Genomic DNA, 20,514 nt, shown 5'->3' with positions numbered 1-20,514 from the left:
CTAAGTGATGAAGTGATAAAAGTTCTGACATGAAATGGGAAGACCAATTTGTGATCATTCTTTTAAATGAAATACAATTTGGGAAATAATCAACTTTCAAACGTAGACGGCTTCCTCTTTCCTGAAGACATACGTGTGAATCGACGTGTGCCGAATACCAAATCGTTTCTTAAAAGAATATTATTACACCACGTGACCAGACCACACTTCATATAAATGACCAATTCTACGCCTACAAAAAAGAGTCGCTATTTTTCTCTCCTTATTTTCTATGAATGCAGTGCTGATTGTTCAAAGAAACTACTCACGTCACGTGCAGAGATCACTTAGATGGATTAAACATATATAGAATGAGTCCAGCAGTGTTCATTTTCCCAACGTTAGCTAGTAAATTGGTACGGACATTGGAACGGAAGAGAACTAAAGGCAGACTCCAACAAACGTAATCTTCAGGGTAGAGCTAGTACTATGCAGGGGCATCCATCTCTGAAAGTTGGAGAAGGCAGTGTGTGACATATATTATTGTTGTATAACAGATGATTTTTCAAAAAGGATACAGGTGATTGGGTGGTGTCTCAAAGTGAGAGGTCCACTTGATCAGATGTGTCTCAACGGCTGGGAGTTGTGGTGAGACTCGCTGTCTTGGTCGTAGATTGATGCGCATGCTGTTGATCACTGGATTGTCTGGCTCAGACTCGATCTATCTATATCTATCTATCTATATCTATATGCACAAGTAGTTTCCGAAATGATATTTATATACATGGACACATACGCTACATAAAACAGACCCGACGCGACTCATAAAATCTGTACCCTATGGATCCACGAGCATATATTTGGTTACCTGCAACAACTCTACCACAGAATCCCTAGGTATTTACCACTTGATAAATGAATTGGAATTTCCTAACTATGATATACATGTCGCAATTATATGCTAGGTATATATTGAAACATGTAGGAGAAACTACTTGTTATATATTTACTACTACATACTGAGACGTTAATTCTTCATTCACTCACTCACTCACTCACACTCACCATGTTAAATACCCATCAAGGCAAGTGCATTCCCCATACTGTCCTCAGCGACAAACATATTGACAATAGGGTATTCCATGGTCATTACCTAAGATTTCATTATGAAGAAATACTTTCCTTATAGCAATTTGTCGGTAGAGGACGCGTGAGTCGATTTAATGCAGTACTGTTATGTGTTTTTTTTCGGAATAAATTATGTGATACTTCGTTAGGGGCTGATAGTTTTAATGAGAGAAATTGACATATCGATGATAACGGAAGAGCGGCGTGATAGTGTGCCTTTAACGAACAAAAGCGAGTTTTGAAACAACGAATAATCTTTTGTTCTTGGGACACATTGTAACTGTGAGTTGTGTTAAGTCCGCCACTCTTGTGTATAATGGTCATTCTGAAAGTGCCGGAATGAGTCTCAAAGACAGATTTATCGAAAATAAATAATGCAGCATTTACCCATTAATCTGTCCAACTATCTCAAACAGACCTTCCAGTGTGGAGCCCAACACTTCAGATCTGTAATTGCATGATTTGGCTGTCGGTAACGTCGGTATGGCTTGTCACTTGGGGCAAGAGATAACTTACCGTCATGAATTATTAATCATTGTCTCATGTTATATCAAACAGGATTCCGACAATAGTTTTATTTTGACGTCTAGACTAGTGCAATAACTTCGTAGAGAAACATGTGCGATAGTTATATGAATATTATATGCCATCGATTGGTTATGTTGTATATGGTCTACGTTGGTACTGGCAATCGTGCAATATTGCTGTAGACTTCGGCTGCATGCAATAATTAAATGTTCCTCGAGCATATGTTTTTCAAAAGTGACGAGGGCGGTAGGACATTTTACAATTTTTTGGACAGAACAAATGTGACGCGAAAGGAACGCATATTTATTTTTTCTCTTTCTGAAGTACAGTTTGGGAAGGTTAGCACGTGTTAATGAGTAGTAGAGTCAGTCACACTCGTTCCTACAGACACTCATTCTTATAGTGGAGAAATAGATGATCGGGACGCAACCAAGTCATGTTTTTAAATGGAAATAAAAAACGTTACGCGCACAAATAAAAGTGACGCGCCGATTCCTGAGAAACATTTCGCTTTTTTATTTAACCTTACTTGTGTGATATCTATATAGATATTACATGATACCAAATGTCTGAAGTTTGTGTTGTACATGTTCTTCGCACACGGTCAACTCCTATCGCCGTGTCAGGTACTTTAACTCACCATACATGTATAGTTTTAATAAACACAGTACACAAGAAACATTCCTTGCTCCAAATTTATTATTTTGTTGACTCCTTAGTGAATCCTCAAGAACAATTTACACTTGATTTGGACGCATAATGACCATATGACAAAACTTTTGACATAATCGAAAATTTCGATGCAATTGTACTGTGTTTCAAGGGCATGTACCCATAAGGAGGCTGACGTCGTCGATGGCCATGTCGCTGTAGTAGCCACTGCCGACGGTGCCCTTGATTTCAATACGAACGTCGTCCTGGTGTGACAGCCTGAGAGCAACCCGGAACCAGCTGGAACCCTGGTTTCCACTTTTCGAGAAAAGAGTGCTCTTATGGCCGCTGTACTGGAGAAAGAAAATGTGATAGCCAAACTTAGCAATACTGTAATTAACCTGAATTCACTCTCTCTCATCACTTCATTCGTTAGTATCGTTCGTTCATTCAAAAGTTATTATTTCTTTCATTCATTTTTCTCTTAGTCTTTCATTTATTCCTTCAGGTTTTTACTCACACATTTATACTTGGAGGTTGAGTGTTACGATTCAGGACGATGATAAACCATTTTGTAAAGTCTTGCCATTGTCATGCTCAAAATTAATTTCACAGAAGCAAAAGCCAACGAAACCCTAAGTAATATGTTTTGTCGACATGTTTTGTCGACATGTTTTGTCGACATGTTTTGTCGACATGTTTTGTGAATTCTTGGAATACTGTGCCGTCTGGAAAAATGAATCGTGTAACTGTCGCTAGTTGAAAAAAAAACATGTCTCTCTGCCTGACCTTATGACCATGGCCGGGATGGTTCTCAATCAACAAATCCGATATATTAAAACAAATGAACATACAAAATGTATATTTGGTGGAACGATGTTTGTTTGTTTGTTTGCTATTTGACGCCATAAATTTTCAAATCTGGACTACACATCAAAGTGATCAACAACGTGAGCATCGATCTGCGCAATAAGGATACAATGACATGTTCACGGGTCCCGATTTCTAGAATGTGATATCACATATTTAAATGGTTAAATCAGGTATTTCTGAGGACTGTTCGGGGTGTTAAGGGAGAGAGCGTTAGCATTGTACCTCTTGATAAACGTATAATGAGCCCATTGTATTCCCGTTCATGTTGGCGTAAAACTGGAAACACATATCCGAGTTGACGTCGAATTGTGGAGAGATAAGTGAAGCAGCGTCACCTTGTGTTCGCGGACTGGATGCTTCAGTGTACATATATGATCCTGAAAGAAGATTGGTGTTAGTTTGCCTTCATTCTGTGTGGAAACATATGCAGGTAAAAAGGTAAACACCGATGATCATTCTTAATTAGCGTACGTCCAGTACGTGCGCAGGCAAAATGATGTAACTAAAAAACACAAAAGGTTATTGAAACCAGCATCTCGATCCTCAAAACGTTCGTAACGTTACGATATTCGTAAGCCTATGATAAGCGACAGAGTTACGATTGGTCAGTTCAATAAATACGGCACCGGTAAACCCGTCACTGACTTTTTAAGACATTAATTACCCACATGCAACACCCCAGGGCAATAATACAAAGTTAGAACACAATACTGAGTCAATCAGGGGATGCTTTTATTTGCTGCAGCAGTTTTCTACCTGTATGACGGCGGCCTGAAAATAACTGATCCGGACAAATCTTTGACGTACATTATGAGCCCCGGTCTACACCATTCGGATACAAACGAGGCATCAACCCAACCTGACCACTTGATCCCCTTAGTTTCTAAACACTGAAGCATGGATTGCTGACGACCAATTGTATCCCAGACCTCCAAGTGTCCAGGGTGAGTAGAATTAACATATTGAGTGAGTGAGTGGCAATATTTCAACTACATAGTCACATGAAAAAAATAACTGCCACAAAGGAAACACAATTAAACATTTGTGACGCAGGAAGAGTATGTCCGTTGGTGGGTGTGGTCTAATTTTGCCCTTTTATGGAAAATAACATGGAAACATTCTGTGATTAGTTTATCAGATTATCTGATCACAGATAACGATTGAAGTGTTAACATTGTCTGAACCATAAATTCGCTAGTATGTATGGGCTAACATGCCCTAAACTAGCTCTGTATCCCCAACATAATATTATACTGTATATAATACAGTCACACATTCATTAAGACTTTATCATACTTGGTTGCTTTCTTGAAAGATCAAGAACACTGTTTTCAATACTTTAAGGAAACGTGGCATGATATTTTTTAAATTAAATATCCGACTGTGATATGGTTAGTTTTACTGTCCTTTGGCGACAGTTTTACAAACAAAAATTATAAAGTGTTTACTGTTTTAGTCACGATATGGTTGAAATATTGCTAAAGTGACTTCAATTTTTAACTCACTCACTCACGTTACGGTACTTTACATGTTGGGACGAACCACGTTCCGTACAAACCTGATCCCGATGTGTGATCGCCGGATGGCCCGGTGCTAGACGAACCCGTCGTACCTGAGTGCCTGGTCCAGTCAAATTGATCCTGTGTTGACTGGACCCATCCACACATATCAGTATCAAAATTACAGGTCACTCCATAATCTGGATGACAGAAACATGGTAACAGTTGCAAGAATGGATTAGCAGAGACAGATGCAGAGAACAAGGAAGTAAAACTATATGGTGAACAACGACTAGATGGGTGAGCGACGTTTTGGCGTAGGTTCTAACATCGTTAACAAAACAGCAGAATAGTTAGTGAGTTGGGTTTTACGCCCCTTTCAGCAGTACTCCAACAATATAAAAAAATGGACTTGACTCATTGTACTCATGTGGGGAATCAAACCCGGGTGTTCGGCGTGACAAGCGAACGCTTTAACCACTGGACTACCCTATCGTCAAACAGAAGAGGTGGACAGAAAAAAGATTGTGAGGTATATATCCAAGTTTGGGGAAGAATTTACATTGTAATATCGGAGTTACAAGTGCACTAGCACGGAGAAGCCAGTTAACTACAGAAGATGATATATTGGTAATTTAAATTGTTATTCTATACTGTTTTAATTGCCTCTCACCATCATTGGGAAGTTGTGACTGTTCCTTCTAAAGATTTTCCCTGGATGATACACGGATGCCAGAGCTTCGGATGTACGTTTCTCTCGTAGTTTTGCTATTGTGTTAATACTTAACCTTAAGGAGCTGAATACCGTTTGTTATTCACCTACGCCGAGCTGATAAGCCATAGTAAAGAACAAGAAAATATACCCTCAATGCTTGGTGTCACAGATGTGCTGTGGGTCATATGTTTACAGACTGTTAGCAGTTTGAAAAGTGTTCTCAGTCTAATCTGATTTGTGTGTATTCGATCTCCTTCTGTTCAAAAGAGTTAGGCTGAACTGCTACTCATCCACTACGCTGGGTATCGCTCAACCTACCACTGAGACATACTCCATTGCTTGATCCAGACATGCAGACACAGCGAAAGTCTGAAGTTCCATGCGGCTCGCACTTGGCAAAACGTTGACAAGTCCCTCTCATGCATGCTGGGCAACCCATGTTGATGCCATGGAACTCCGCCACACCATAATTATCAGGAATGAGTACATCATTGTTGAAAAACACATCTTCCACACATCCATCAAAATCTTGTTTGGACACTGTATCCTGTTTCCATGGAGTCACGGGAATCCGACCAATGAAATTCTCCCTCAGTGAACTAGCGGAAGTTGGGCCGGGAAAGGATAAGATGCAATCCCCAGTAGTGTTACATAGAGGGTCCACTAGAGACAGGGTGGTATTTCCGTCGTACACCAATCTGAGACCGTGCCAGTGCGAGTCACTAAGCGGAAGTGACGTCATTGCTTCCTGGGTGTTATTGTAGCCGGTAGAATCGCCTGATACCAGATACAGAGAGCCATTGGCGATCTCAACGCTGACGAATGTGTTTCCAACCCGATTGTACAGCAAGACCTGAAAGGACAAGCAAGCAAACACCAGCTGTATTACATACATGCATCCATCCATGCATCCATCCATGCATCCATCCATCCATCCATCCATCCATACATACATACATACATACATACATACATACATACATACATACATACATACATACATACATACATACATACATACATACATACATACATATTGTCTTCATATCGTATTGCATTGTCTCTAAGTATATATTTTTAAGATACCCAGGTTTACTAGGGGCCCCTAGTACCTTAGAAGGGGGTGAAATAATGTATATTGACACTGTTTGTCATCATTCCAAATCTGAAAAAAATTATTCAGATTCGGGATTTGAATCCCGAATGTCAAAAAAGAAAGTATTCAGATTCTGGATTCGAATCCCCAGTGCATGTCCTGCTTGAATGTAATGAACCACAAGGGATAAATATTTCAAACCATGATTGAATGGGGATATTTTATAACCAGATAATGCATGAACATTTATTGTGATGTGTAGTGGCGGTACCTTTGGTGGGGTTTATGTACCGTAATCTTGTAACCTTAAGAGGTAAGCTTACTTTACTCACAGAGTATTCACATCCATCACAGTTTTTATTAGTAGATTATTTGTACCTTTTAGAAGAAAATGGCAAACGTTGCGTCGTAACTGAAGGGATAATATTGCAATCTGGTGTCGCCTACCGTGATATTGCTGGAACATTGCTGCAAGCAGCGTAAAGCTAGACTCATAACCATATACATATGACGCAGTCTGAATTGAAGCAAGTGGACGCTTTAACCAACAGGCTATCACATCGTCCCGCATATGGTTTAGGAAGCTGTATCAAACAGTGTTATTATGTTTTCAAGAAGAGTTAAGTCGATTGCGGTCACAAAAACATGCCAAAGGATGTCAACAAACACAGGATTGGAAAACCTGACACTTAAGTTCAACTCATTGGCAAATGAAGTATTCAGATTTTGCAGAAGTTCTGTAGGTTATGTAGGTCCTAAGTTTTGACAGCTTACCGCATTAGACTGTGCTGTCCTGAACCTCATTGTGAGGTTGAAACCTGAAGTGTATGTTTTCCTGATGAAGCTCGAGGTCGACAATGTCATCATTGTAGTTGTGTCACAGACCTTGCCAATGAAGCCATGGGCACAGGAACATGTGTAGCCATGGAAATTTTTAGTCTCATCCAGAAGAACGGGAACACAAACAGCCTCGTTTTGACACGCATGAACATCTTCACAGCCCCGCAACAGTACGGAACAATTCTTTCCTCCGTGAGTTATTAACCCCTTCTTAAAGGCAAGACATTCACAGTGGTAGTCGTCGCCATCTTGAACACACGTGCCCCCATTTTGGCAAGGATGTTTCAAACACCTGTTAATGGGAAATATTTAGCTGTGTACCTGAACAGAATTGTTGCGAAGAAGACACACAGCAAAGCATGTGACGTTTCATACATGTCACATCAGACAGAGCTGATTTCAAAGGCATTTTGTCATCTGTATGATCAAGTTTTGTATCCCATGCTGTGTGTTATTGCTGTGAGGTATTGCGTCCAACCTCTTAATCAAACTGAATATGTCTCTCAGGTGAATAATATACATGTACACTAGGACCTTTCAAATGATACTAAGTGTGTTTGTGTTCTTGCAATTCCAAACATAGCTGTAGCAAATTAGGAGCACGTGACCATGTGGGTACTGCGATAAAAATGTCCCGTAGTCATGTGGAAATGGAGTATTCTATAAATCCATAATTTATAAACATTCTATCTTTCTTCTGATCAGAAACGATAATAACTTGATACACCTTCAATTCAAAACATTTTAAAAACATACTTGTACTAATTCTCGCAATAATACACACTAGGAACTTTCAGCATATGATACTTAGTGTCTTTGTATAATGTCGGAGCTCAAATGATTTTCAGTAAGTCATCCATGACCGTCCATCTTTACTTTTCCTTGATGTTCATTATATATTTCATCGATTAATCGAACCTGTTATCTTCTTGTGTCGAAGAATACTTACAGGATATTTTAGTTTCCTGTATTGTTAACAGTGAGTAAATACGTGTGGGGTTATGTCGTCTTTGACAGTATTCAAGTAAAATCAGGGCGGGAATGGGCTTTGCATCAGGGTTTACGGCGTCTGTTAGAAAGCTTTCATTGTTATTTGGGAATGGTTTCCCTTCACCGATGTATTCGTTGTGATAAATGCTTACTGGTTGGTGAGCTTGTGTTCACATAGTACCCCGGAGTAGCCACTACCCGTGCAGTCGCAAGTATAGGAGTTTATGCCGTCCACGCAGGTGCCGTGTTTACAAGGCTTCACCCAGCAATCGTCGTAGTTCTTTTCACAACGTTCACCTGCAACATATGGCTGTGAGATAGTTTGGACTCATAAAAAGTACATATTGTAGAGGTGACATACTTGCGGATCAAACTTCTGCCCTTGACGTAATGAGAAAAAACGTAATCACAATACTTGTTTTTTCATTGGGTATTATTGGGCAATATTGCTGAGTGCAGCGTAAAACTACATTTACTCATAACTTTCAGAATCAGAGACAGTTTTGTTCATGACTTAAAACATGCATATCTGCAACATATTTGCAAATATTGCATTTTGTTTGATGCAGCACTCAACAATATTCAAACAAAATGACGTCAGTGTGTTCCAGAGAAGCCAAAGACCGATATTGTGAGGTCTATTTCATGTCAAAGTAATACAGACTATAGAAGGACAGCACTTGCTGAAGTATGGTGCTGTCAAACCTACATTCATAATTCATTCTGGATTCGATGAAGTCCAGCGTCAACTGGCAACCTTTTACGCTTCTCTTAGCAATATTTCAGCAATATTGTAGCGGATGACATCCCTTTCCCCCCATCTTCCGGGATGTTGCTGGAACATTGCTAAAACCGGTGTTTACCCGTACTCACTCGATCTGAATTTCTGTACTACTGTTTATATTCACAATATAATGGTTAAGGTATTTCACTGTTGTATTCCAAACCGCAATTTCACTTTAAAATGTATGTTTTAAGCGGCTGGATTATTGTTGAAAGGGGCGTTAAAACAAACTCGCTCACTCACGTAGCAAGACGGTAAGACGTACCAGCGATACCCTCAACACACTGACAGTGGAAACCTGGGCTTAGTTGACCAGGATTCGTCCCAGCAGGTGTGTCTACACATGTGCCTCCATGGAGACACGGGTTAGACACGCATGCGCTGAGCTCTACTTCGCAGTTATTTCCAGCGAACCCAGGAACACATTTGCAGGTCCAATTCTGCAATTCACACGTAGTGCTGATATAAGTCATTATAACACTATGTATACGGGCCAGAGGCCATATGTACAATAAACCATCTTGAAGTACAAAAACTCATGGATGATGAAGAAGATGATGATGATGAAGAAGAAGATGATGATGTTGATGATGATGATTGTTAGGTGCAGCGAGTTGTCACACAGTCGTAACCTCACAAGGCACCCATTTGGAGCTGGGTGAACTGGGACATATGGTCACAGTATTTTGTCCAGTAATACTGCACATTACTGTTCTCAGGTGTCTGCGCGTACTCGTACCATCTGGTCACCTATCGTCGAATGAATGCAATTCTTCTGAGTGCATAGGATTGTGTACTGCGCACTAGGGGTTGTGATACGAGGGGATGTCAATAAGTTTTGAGCCTTGAGCATTTTTCATACCCAGGTGTCACAGCCTATGGTACGACATTGAACCTTGGGGTGTAGCTGATGTGATATATAAGTTTTGGTATCCTACTCTCAGAAGTGATTGAACAGCTCGCATTGACAGAAAGAGAACACCCCCCCCCCCCTCACGACAGTGAAAATGAATAAAATTGAGTATGGAGCAGTAATTAAGTTTTTAGTTCTTGAAGGAAACTCGGCGAAGAACATTGAAGAAAGGCTTTCAGCAGTTTATGGGAAGTCTTCCCCTTCATCTGCTACCATCAAACGATGGGTCAATGAATTTAAGCATGGTAGAGAGAGTGTTGAAGATGACCCCTGTCCAGGTCGCCCAACAACAAGTCAGGAAAACATTGACAGAGTGCACAGACTTGTGCTGGAAAATCGTGGAATCACACTCCACGAGTTAGAGGAGACCACAGGCATTTCACACGGATCCATCGAGACAATTCTTCATGAAAATCTCGTCATGTCTAAGGTGTGCGCAAGATGGGAGCCAAGAATGCTCACAGATGAAATGAAGCAAATAAGGGTCACCATAAGCAACTCCATGCTAACCAGATACAAGAATCCAGAAGATTTTCACTTTAGGTTAGTAACCTGTGATGAAACCTGAATCCACCACTATGATCCTGAGAGCAAACAAGAATCCATGGAATGGAAACATGTCACTTCTCCCAGGACCAAAAAGTTCAAAGCCTCCAGATCAGTGCAGAAGGTAATGGCGACAGTCTTCTGGGATAGCAAAAGGCGTCATCCACATAGATTACTTACCAAAAGGAAGAACAATGAATGGGGAATATTACGCTAACTTGTTGAGGCAAGTGCGACAGTCAATCAAGGAGAAGCGCCGGTGCAAGATCAGACGTGGTATTCTTCTACATCAAGACAATGCTCCAGTACACACCTCTCGCGTTGCAGCCGCTGCTGTCCAGGAATGCAGGTACGAAATCTTGCCGCATCCCCCCTACTCTCCAGACCTGGCACCAAGTGATTACCCTCTGTTCCCAAATGTCAAGAAACACTTGCGTGGTCGTAGATTTCAGGATGATAATGAGCTTATTGCTGCTACTGAGGCTTAGTTTGAGGACCAAAATGGCGCCATCTACAGAGATGGCATCAGCGCCGGGCAGAAAAGATGGAACAAGTGTCTTGGTTCACAGGGTGACTATGTTGAAAAATAAATGTGGTTCATACCAATATTTTGTGTTTTTCTATGCAAGGCTCAAAACTTATTGACATCCCCTCGTAACACTGAAAGAGCCTGCAAGTAATGTTAACTGCAAGGTTTTCACATCTTGTCTCAAGTTGGGGATTGATTCAGGCACCTTTCGTTTACTACCTCGGCGCCTTAGACAGATCGCTCACTATACCATCTCATGGCCATGTATCAGACACATTCTGAAAGACGGAAAACCTAGAAACATGTGTTACTTTAGTATAACGATACAATTCTAACACGTAAATATGTTATTTTCGAAACACTTGTTTTTTTACGAAATGTTTGTGTCGTTTGATGTTAACGTTGAAGGATCGTTGATGCAACGTTTCGATAGGAAATTGATCAACCAGATTTTTTCTCAAAAGCACGTCAAACTAAAAATCCAGCAGTGATGAAAGAATACCTTAAACCCATCAACACACGTGGCGCCGTGGAGACAGGGATGTGACTGACAGTCGTCGTAGGGTAGATGACACGTGAAGCCGTCGTAACCAGTACCAGTGCAGTCACAGACGTAGCTGGAACGTTGACACAAGGGCATGATAATCAACAAAATGTTATCGTAAATGCAGTCAGATATCTAGACAAGGGTGAGAAACACAGAACGGAGGGTGAACGAAATTCTGTCTCTCAAATAATTTTCTTGTACTTTAATTTTCAGTGGACATAGTCTCAATTTCGCTATATCATATTCCACCTTCAATTGGTCGACCGTTGACGAATAGTTCTACAGAGTGTTAGATTTTGATAAAATTCAAAATGTTTATAATGAATTTAATGTAATATCATCTAATACACCGTTGCACATCTGATGCAGTGAATCACTGAAACCATAAGGAAATATGTGTTCTTGTCTTCTCAAAATTTACGTATTTACATATTTACAAATTTCCAACTGACAGTCTCTCAATTTTGATACATCATATAGCACCTTGAATCGGTCGAAAGTTAAAGAATAATTCTACAAAATTTTAGATTTTGATAGCATTCAAAATGTATCACAGTGGCACGTCTGAGGCAGTTAATCACTGAAAATATGAAGAAATGTGTGTCCTTGTCTTTACATACACTGAACAGCAAACTCTGTTTTAGTCACGTTTTCAGATAGAAGACATAAACACGAACGCTTACTTTCTTGAGATTTCGTTTCATTTTCATTTGCTCTTCAGTATGGGAGACAGACATTTTGTCGTTTTCACGATTTCTTATTACTGTGAAATCCTGTTCTTTTGTAAATCTCTATTACAAACAACCAAGTATAATATACATCAAATCCGTTGCATTCTAATACCATCTACACGCATCAAAGAGCTTCAAACGGCTTCAAACGAATTCAGCCTGACTGTAACCAATTTCACATTGGTGTTATGTCTAGGGGAGTGTTTAGTGTATCCCCGGGCTGTAAACATGAGAATATACAGACGTCCTCTATTTGCTTTAGGGGCGGTGGGGTAGCCTAGTGGTTAAAGCGTCCGCTCGTCACGTCGACAACCCGGGTTCGATTCCTCACATGGGTACAATGTGTGAAGCCCATTTTCTGGTGTCCCCCGCCGTGATATTGCTGGAATATTGCTAAAAGCGGCGTAAAACTAAACTCACTCACTCACTATTTGCTTTAAATATCCATACACTCCCATTAAACAGTGACGGAGAACAGTGTGACGTCCCGTTTCGTTGTAAAAAGTTTCCGAGATATGTCTGCAGTGCACAGCCTTATGTCTCCGGACGTTGCTGTTCAGCATGGTCGGCTTAACCGATAAGACTGCATGTTACAGATGGACCTTGTCTAGAATAGGTCTGCAGAGTCTTTGGTGTGAAAGGGTAGACATTAAACACAAGACAACATTAAGTGAGATAGAGCAAGTATATCTGGACGACATCTTCTTTAATTCTAGAGCACGACGTTTCGATACAGGTTCTTGCATCGTTTTAAGTATGAATCATTCGTACTCTAAAGTTAAAGAAGTCGTGATCCATATGCTTGTTCTAAGTGACTTCCACCTTCATTCGAACCCTAGAAGTCAATGAGACGAATTCTCAGTTGTGTCGAACTGATCCCTCTCTCTTCGGGTTTCCTTATATTAATCATTATTTCTATGCTGGCTTATGTGTCGAACACTTGGATAGATCGAACTTTTCCATTGTCCTGATGGGTTCGACACAACAGGGTTTAACTGTACCTTGTTTTAGTATCGAGGCATTTGCCTCCATGCAGACAGGGATTCGAAGCACACATATCCGTAATATCGCAGTGAAGACCCGTGAACCCGGCCGTGCACTCACACACGAAACCATCCACCCTCTCAAAGCAGGATCCGCCGTTCTTACAAGGGTTCGACTTGCAGTGATCAACGACACCTATGGGAAATAAAAAGTGATTTGGTCATGGTCACATAAGAGATGACTCAGTTAAAGTTAATTTTGATCAACTGATTATCTCAAAACGAATGCAAAATTGTAGGATTTATGTGCAATTTCAAAACAAAATATGCATCCTAGAATTATATGTACAACACCCTGCAAAATAGCAACATTCTCGACTAAACCACCCTTCGTATTTATGCAAAACACCCTATGCCCGCTGAAGTTTCCTTTTAACAAAACGTGGGATGACTGTTACGGAGGTTAAAAACATTGAAAGTATTTTTCTGCATCGCCACTTAGAATGCTAATGTATTGAGTGCAGGAAGATTATTATCTTACCTCACAGATAAATGCCGCTTTTCGATAGGCTGGGCCAGTGAATGTGCCCTTATTACAAGCGAGTAACATTTTCTATGTTACCCGCTGGAAATACCGAAAAGTGGGAATACGTTTGGTACTTTGAGTTAGTAGTGTTTGACCTGTTGCTTATTCCTTATTATGATCCCATATACGTTTGTCACACCTTTCAAAATTATCGGTGAGATAAGTAAATTGTCAGCTGGCCCCTTGCTCTCTGTTTGTGTTCCCCTCGCCCTTCGGCTTCATTATAAAGTAATGAAAACATATCTAACGTACATTTTAAGTTGTTCGCTGGATACGAGGGGAACATGCCCTCTGTGGATTGTTTATATTCCCTGAATAACTTACAATGTTCATGGGATACCACAGGGAAGGCAGTTTTGTATATTGTATCAAGATTATTGTACAATGTAGGTCAGATCTGTATTGCCACTATGAAGACTTCTTTGTTGAGTGAATCAAAATTATGGTACAATGTAGATCAGATATATCTGCATTGCCACTATGAAAACTACTTTGTTGAGTGCATCAAGATTATTGTACAATGTAGTTTAATATATCTGCATATGAAGGCTACGGTGTTGCGTGTATCAAGAATATTGTACAATTACGATAGAAGTGTCTGGCAGTACCAGTAGAAAGGCTGCTGTCTTGAGTGTGCCAATGCAATTGTACAATGAATGTTTCATGTGTCTGCAGTACCAAGAGGAAGGCTAAAATGTTGAGTATATTACGGTTACTGCACAATTATGTAAGATATATCTATATTGTCGTTAGGGTATCCGTGTCGTCACTAGGGTATCCGTACCGTTATTTATTGTATTACGATTTCTGTACAATTACGTTAATTATATACACATAAGCTGTAGGCAGGCTAGCGTGTTGAGTGTTAACAAGAATACTGTACAATCTAGGCTATTCACATAAGCTGTAGGCAGGCTAGCGTGTTGAGTGTTAACAAGAATACTGTACAATCTAGGCTATTCACATAAGCTGTAGGCAGGCTAGCGTGTTGAGTGTTAACAAGAATACTGTACAATCTAGGCTATTCACATACGCTGTAGGCAGGCTAGCGTGTTGAGTGTTAACAAGAATACTGTACAATCTAGGCTATTCACATACGCTGTAGGCAGGCTAGCGTGTTGAGTGTTAACAAGAATACTGTACAATCTCGGCTATTCACATAAGCTGTAGGCAGGCTAGCGTGTTGAGTGTTAACAAGAATACTGTACAATCTAGGCTATTCACATAAGCTGTAGGAAAGCTAGTGTGGAGTGTATCAAGTTTATTGTACAGCGTAAGCTATATATTCACATAACCAACAGGAAGGGTAGTGTACCATAATTATCAATGTACAATCAATCTATAGGAAGTCTTATGTGTTGAGTTTATCAATATATGCGTACAGAGTACATTAGAAAGATTTACATTATTGACAAGAAGGTTAGTGTGTTGATAGTATCAGTAATAGTGTACAGTGCATCTTAGAAATATCTACATTACCAACAGGAAGGCTAGTGTGTGGTGTTGTTGACGGTTGATAAGCACACAGCCCAGCGTTGCATTCATTAGTCCCGCAGCATTGAAAACAAGCAGAGGCTGCACGTCGTCCGATGACAAAACCCGGCATAGTCGACCTACATACCTACAGGAGTAAAGGCGGTAGTAAATAGCATTACGGTCATCTGTGCTGAAATGTTTGTAAAACAGCAGTCGCTTTGTTTAAATTAAGTATGTGTGTGACAATTCCAATTTTGAGCCTCGGCCCTTGTAATAGTTCCTCACCATCTCACCTCTACCACAACCACCCTCCGACATCATCACCATCACCATCTCACCTCTACCACAACCACCCTCCGACATCATCACCATCACCATCTCACCTCTACCACAACCACCCTCCGACATCATCACCATCACCATCTCACCTCTACCACAACCACCCTCCGACATCATCACCATCATCATCTCACCTCTACCACAACCACCCTCCGACATCATCACCATCACCATCTCACCTCTACCACAACCACCCTCCGACATCATCACCATCACCATCTCACCTCTACCACAACCACCCTCCGACATCATCACCATCATCATCTCACCTCTACCACAACCACCCTCCGACATCATCACCATCACCATCTCACCTCTACCACAACCACCCTCCGACATCATCACCATCATCATCTCACCTCTACCACAACCACCCTCCGACATCATCACCATCACCATCTCACCTCTACCACAACCACCCACCGACATCATCACCATCACCATCTCACCTCTACCACAACCACCCACCGACATCATCACCATCACCATCTCACCTCTACCACAACCACCCACCGACATCATCACCATCATCATGTCATCACTACCACAACCACCCACCGACATCATCACCATCGCCATCTCACCTCTACCACAACCACCCTCCGACATCATCACCATCACCATCTCACCTCTACCACAACCACCCTCCGACATCATCACCATCACCATCTCACCTCTACCACAACCACCCACCGACATCATCACCATCACCATCTCACCTCTACCACATCCACCCACCGACATCATCACCATCATCATGTCATCACTACCACAACCACCCACCGACATCATCACCATCACCATCTCACCTCTACCACAACCACCCACCGACATCATCACCATCACCATCTCACCTCTACCACAACCACCCTCCGACATCATCACCATCACCATCTCACCTCTACCACAACCACCCTCCGACATCATCACCATCACCATCTCACCTCTACCACAACCACCCTCCGACATCATCACCATCACCATCTCACCTCTACCACAACCACCCTCCGACATCATCACCATCACCATCTCACCTCTACCACAACCACCCACCGACATCATCACCATCACCATCTCACCTCTACCACAACCACCCTCCGACATCATCACCATCACCATCTCACCTCTACCACAACCACCCTCCGACATCATCACCATCACCATCTCACCTCTACCACAACCACCCACCGACATCATCACCATCACCATCTCACCTCTACCACAACCACCCACCGACATCATCACCATCATCATGTCATCACTACCACAACCACCCTCCGACATCATCACCATCACCATCTCACCTCTACCACAACCACCCTCCGACATCATCACCATCACCATCTCACCTCTACCACAACCACCCTCCGACATCATCACCATCACCATCTCACCTCTACCACAACCACCCTCCGACATCATCACCATCACCATCTCACCTCTACCACAACCACCCTCCGACATCATCACCATCACCATCTCACCTCTACCACAACCACCCTCCGACATCATCACCATCACCATCTCACCTCTACCACAACCACCCTCCGACATCATCACCATCACCATCTCACCTCTACCACAACCACCCTCCGACATCATCACCATCATCATCTCACCTCTACCACAACCACCCTCCGACATCATCACCATCACCATCTCACCTCTACCACAACCACCCACCGACATCATCACCATCACCATCTCACCTCTACCACAACCACCCACCGACATCATCACCATCACCATCTCACCTCTACCACAACCACTCACCGATCTAATCCTCCTCCTCCTCCTCCCCTCCTTCTCCCCTCCTCCTCCTTCTCCTCCGCTTCCTCTTCCCCCTCCTCCTCCCCCTCCCCCTAGTCCTCCTCCCTCTACCCCTTGTCCTTCTCCTCCTTGTCCTTTCCTCCTAATCCCCCTCCCCCTCCTCCCCTCCTCCTCCTGCCCCCCATCCTCCCCCTCCCCCTCCTCTTTCTCCCTCCTCCTCTCCTCCTTTCTCCCCTCCTCCTCCTCCTCATCCCCCTCCTCCTCCTCTTTCTCCTCCTCCTCCTCATCTCAACACTACCATCACCACCCCCAACGACATCATCATTATCTCAGCACTCTCACAAGCACCTCTCCGACGTCAACATTACCATCATCATCATCACCATCATCATCGCCATCGTCGTGATAGTTTGTATTCACGAAGAAAGTGTAATAATTACACAGGAAACGTTAGTTTCACGTTCGGGTGGTCCAAATCCACTAAGAAACACCTTAGTATGTTTTAATTACTCACGTCACTGTCGTCGCATCCAAGTGTGTAGACAACGTCCCCACTGAGACTCCGCATTTCTCTTGTGGAACACAGCTGGTAAATAATACATTCGAGACAGGTGTCAGTGTATACAAATCGAAATGTATTTGAATGTGTCATTACAGATTTTAGATGAGAATTTAGACCTGTACATATAGCAAATGAAAAGTGTCCCTAAGTGAGACTGTTGCTAACTTATTACACCATGACAGTGTGTTTCGTGAAATATACCTGGTAACCTGATGTTAATAATCAGGTAAAATCACTGACACTTGCGATTCTAACTGTGGTCTTCTATATAATTACCGAGAAACTCCTCTTACCTAGCTTAACAATATGAAAAGCACCAACACCAAAAACTCCCAACGTCACAACTGAAGACACGCCGCAAACCCCACTACTTTCCAAACATTTCATTCGAAGCATTAAATTGATGCACATCCAGACATCTGTAAGCCTGAACTCTGAGACAAAGTGACGGACTTTATATTGAAATACACGCCAACGATAGGTAGTTACTTGCTTCGATGATCTGCCGAAGCTGGTTTCACTTGGCTAAACTGAAATTTCCTCTCTTAAATAAACATATTTCACAGAAAAATCGTTGTCAAATGTTAAAAAAGGAATATAAGGTGACAGGAAACTTTCTTCATTTGCAAAACTCATTATAGACTTACGTGGACTCTCTTGCAATTGCGTATATTTGTTTCAGGGTCTGTATGACAGACGTAAAAGGTGTAATAGCCGTGGGCATTATATGAATGGAACGTTGTAAATCCGAGGACACCTGGTGTCGGCTACCAAAGGTACAAAAGCTAAAGTACGAGTATGCATCGGTTTCATGCCATTTGATGACAGCTTAAAAAGCTATGTATTATGATTTCAAATCCAGTTCTAGTCGGAAGCTCACACATCTTGGGTGAGTGAGTGGGTGAGTGAGTTTAGATTGATGGAACATTTCCGTTGGTGGACACCAGAAAATGGGCTTCACCCGTGGTGAATATATGAGGGTGAGTCAGATCAATACGGACCTTAAGATCTGATTTAAAAGAAACATTTCCTATCTTAATCTACCATGCATCTCACGTGTGATAATTAATATCTTTACTTGATTTTCTTTACATGAGCGTATGTTTGTGCAGGAAGCCGGGTTGTAGGCATCCACGCAGCTCCGGCAATACAACGATGAAGCAGCTGAAATGCAACGTAACATCAGTTTCACAAGTTTCCTATAAAGGAGACGAAACTCTCCCCATGTTCGCAATGAAATATTGGTAAACAGTTGCATTCCTGCCTTATCGCGTTCTCTCACTTTTGGAGTTCTGTTTGTTTCGAGCGGTCCTGAAGCCGCAATGATCTTTATGTGTTCCATACACATCCAATGTCAAGAAACACCTCTTCATTTGCTATTACAGAATAATTTGTTTTCCGTTTGTTTTATTGAACATATTTGTTGTGATACCCAGAATGATGTATTGATAAAGGTGTATGTCATCTCATCCACAGAACTCGTGCAATAAATTTCGTTAAGGAAACGTCTTATTCCATTTGGACAGGTTCGTCTTTTATGCATGTGTGTGTGTCTGTGTGGCTTGACTATTCAGACGGTATAGTGCCTGAATTGTCATGGATACCAATCAGTGTTTTGGCTTCGAGTCCAATTTTCGCCCCATCATCCAGAACACGACCAGGACACCTCTAGACCACTGAGAAGGACTGATAACATCACGCAGAATATGAAACCATTCCTTGGGATGGGCAAAATGGCAATGCCCCAGTGTCTACTTTCCATTAATGCTTTAATGAAGTGACGTACAGATCAGCTGACTATATACAAACCTTTGCTTTGACCCATGAAAAACACGAGAATGACCTACAATAAATAAAATACTTGCATCTGTAATAATTCCAAACACGAAAACATTGCTATGAGACTGCAATCTGGTTTACGTCTTATCTGGTGTTCTCTTTAGGTTTGTGTACGTGACCCGTTGACAATAGTGACAATTCTGGTAGTAATGTACTAAGGCAATAGTTATGGTATCAATCGGTTTCTAGATGATGACGTCATTGTTGCTACCATATGTATATTTGGTATATGTTCATCTGATTCATTCAATAGACTCACCTGAGCCACTGTCACAGTAGTAACAGCTGCCATGGCTGACGATATGTCTACGTGTGTGTTTCCTAGCTTATCGTGACTGACGCAGGAGAGGTCAGAATAGAAGGTCTTCAGATAAAATGACAGTATCTAGATAACATATACCTTTCTGAAATCAGTGTTTCGTGTGTTCTCAAACTATAGAATGGAAATTTGAAAGAAGGGTTGTTGTAAATTTTATGGTATGAGATACGTCTTTGAAATATATGTTCGCTTTGAATATTGTGTCCTCAGTGAAAGTACTCGGTTACCTGGTGAAATCATTACTCAGTTAAATGGCTTTTGAGAGCAGGGAATGGCAGGGTGACCTGACGC

The 20,514-nt window shown here is 41.7% G+C and overlaps 1 protein-coding gene across 1 annotated transcript; it reads right to left on the bottom strand.

Moving 5' to 3' along the window:
- Window positions 1-2,316: 2,316 nt before the first annotated feature.
- Window positions 2,317-20,246, bottom strand: LOC137295152 (protein crumbs-like). The gene is made up of 14 exons (XM_067826477.1): window positions 20,164-20,246; window positions 19,875-19,908; window positions 19,144-19,229; window positions 18,018-18,089; window positions 15,398-15,539; window positions 13,351-13,528; window positions 11,574-11,688; window positions 9,349-9,523; window positions 8,452-8,596; window positions 7,244-7,601; window positions 5,692-6,226; window positions 4,718-4,858; window positions 3,382-3,536; window positions 2,317-2,639 (listed from the first exon to the last, which is right to left on the bottom strand). Exons 1-14 carry the CDS (start codon window positions 20,194-20,196, stop codon window positions 2,454-2,456), a joined length of 2,355 nt encoding a protein of 784 aa, XP_067682578.1. The 5' UTR covers window positions 20,197-20,246; the 3' UTR covers window positions 2,317-2,453.
- Between the last annotated feature and the right edge of the window lie 268 nt (window positions 20,247-20,514).

The sequence above is a fragment of the Haliotis asinina genome, chromosome 1 (assembly GCF_037392515.1).
Source record: "Haliotis asinina isolate JCU_RB_2024 chromosome 1, JCU_Hal_asi_v2, whole genome shotgun sequence".
NCBI classification, from domain to species: Eukaryota; Metazoa; Mollusca; class Gastropoda; order Lepetellida; family Haliotidae; genus Haliotis; species Haliotis asinina.
The sequence above is the reverse complement of the archived record's forward strand: the minus strand, read 5'-3'. Positions and strand labels throughout refer to the sequence as shown.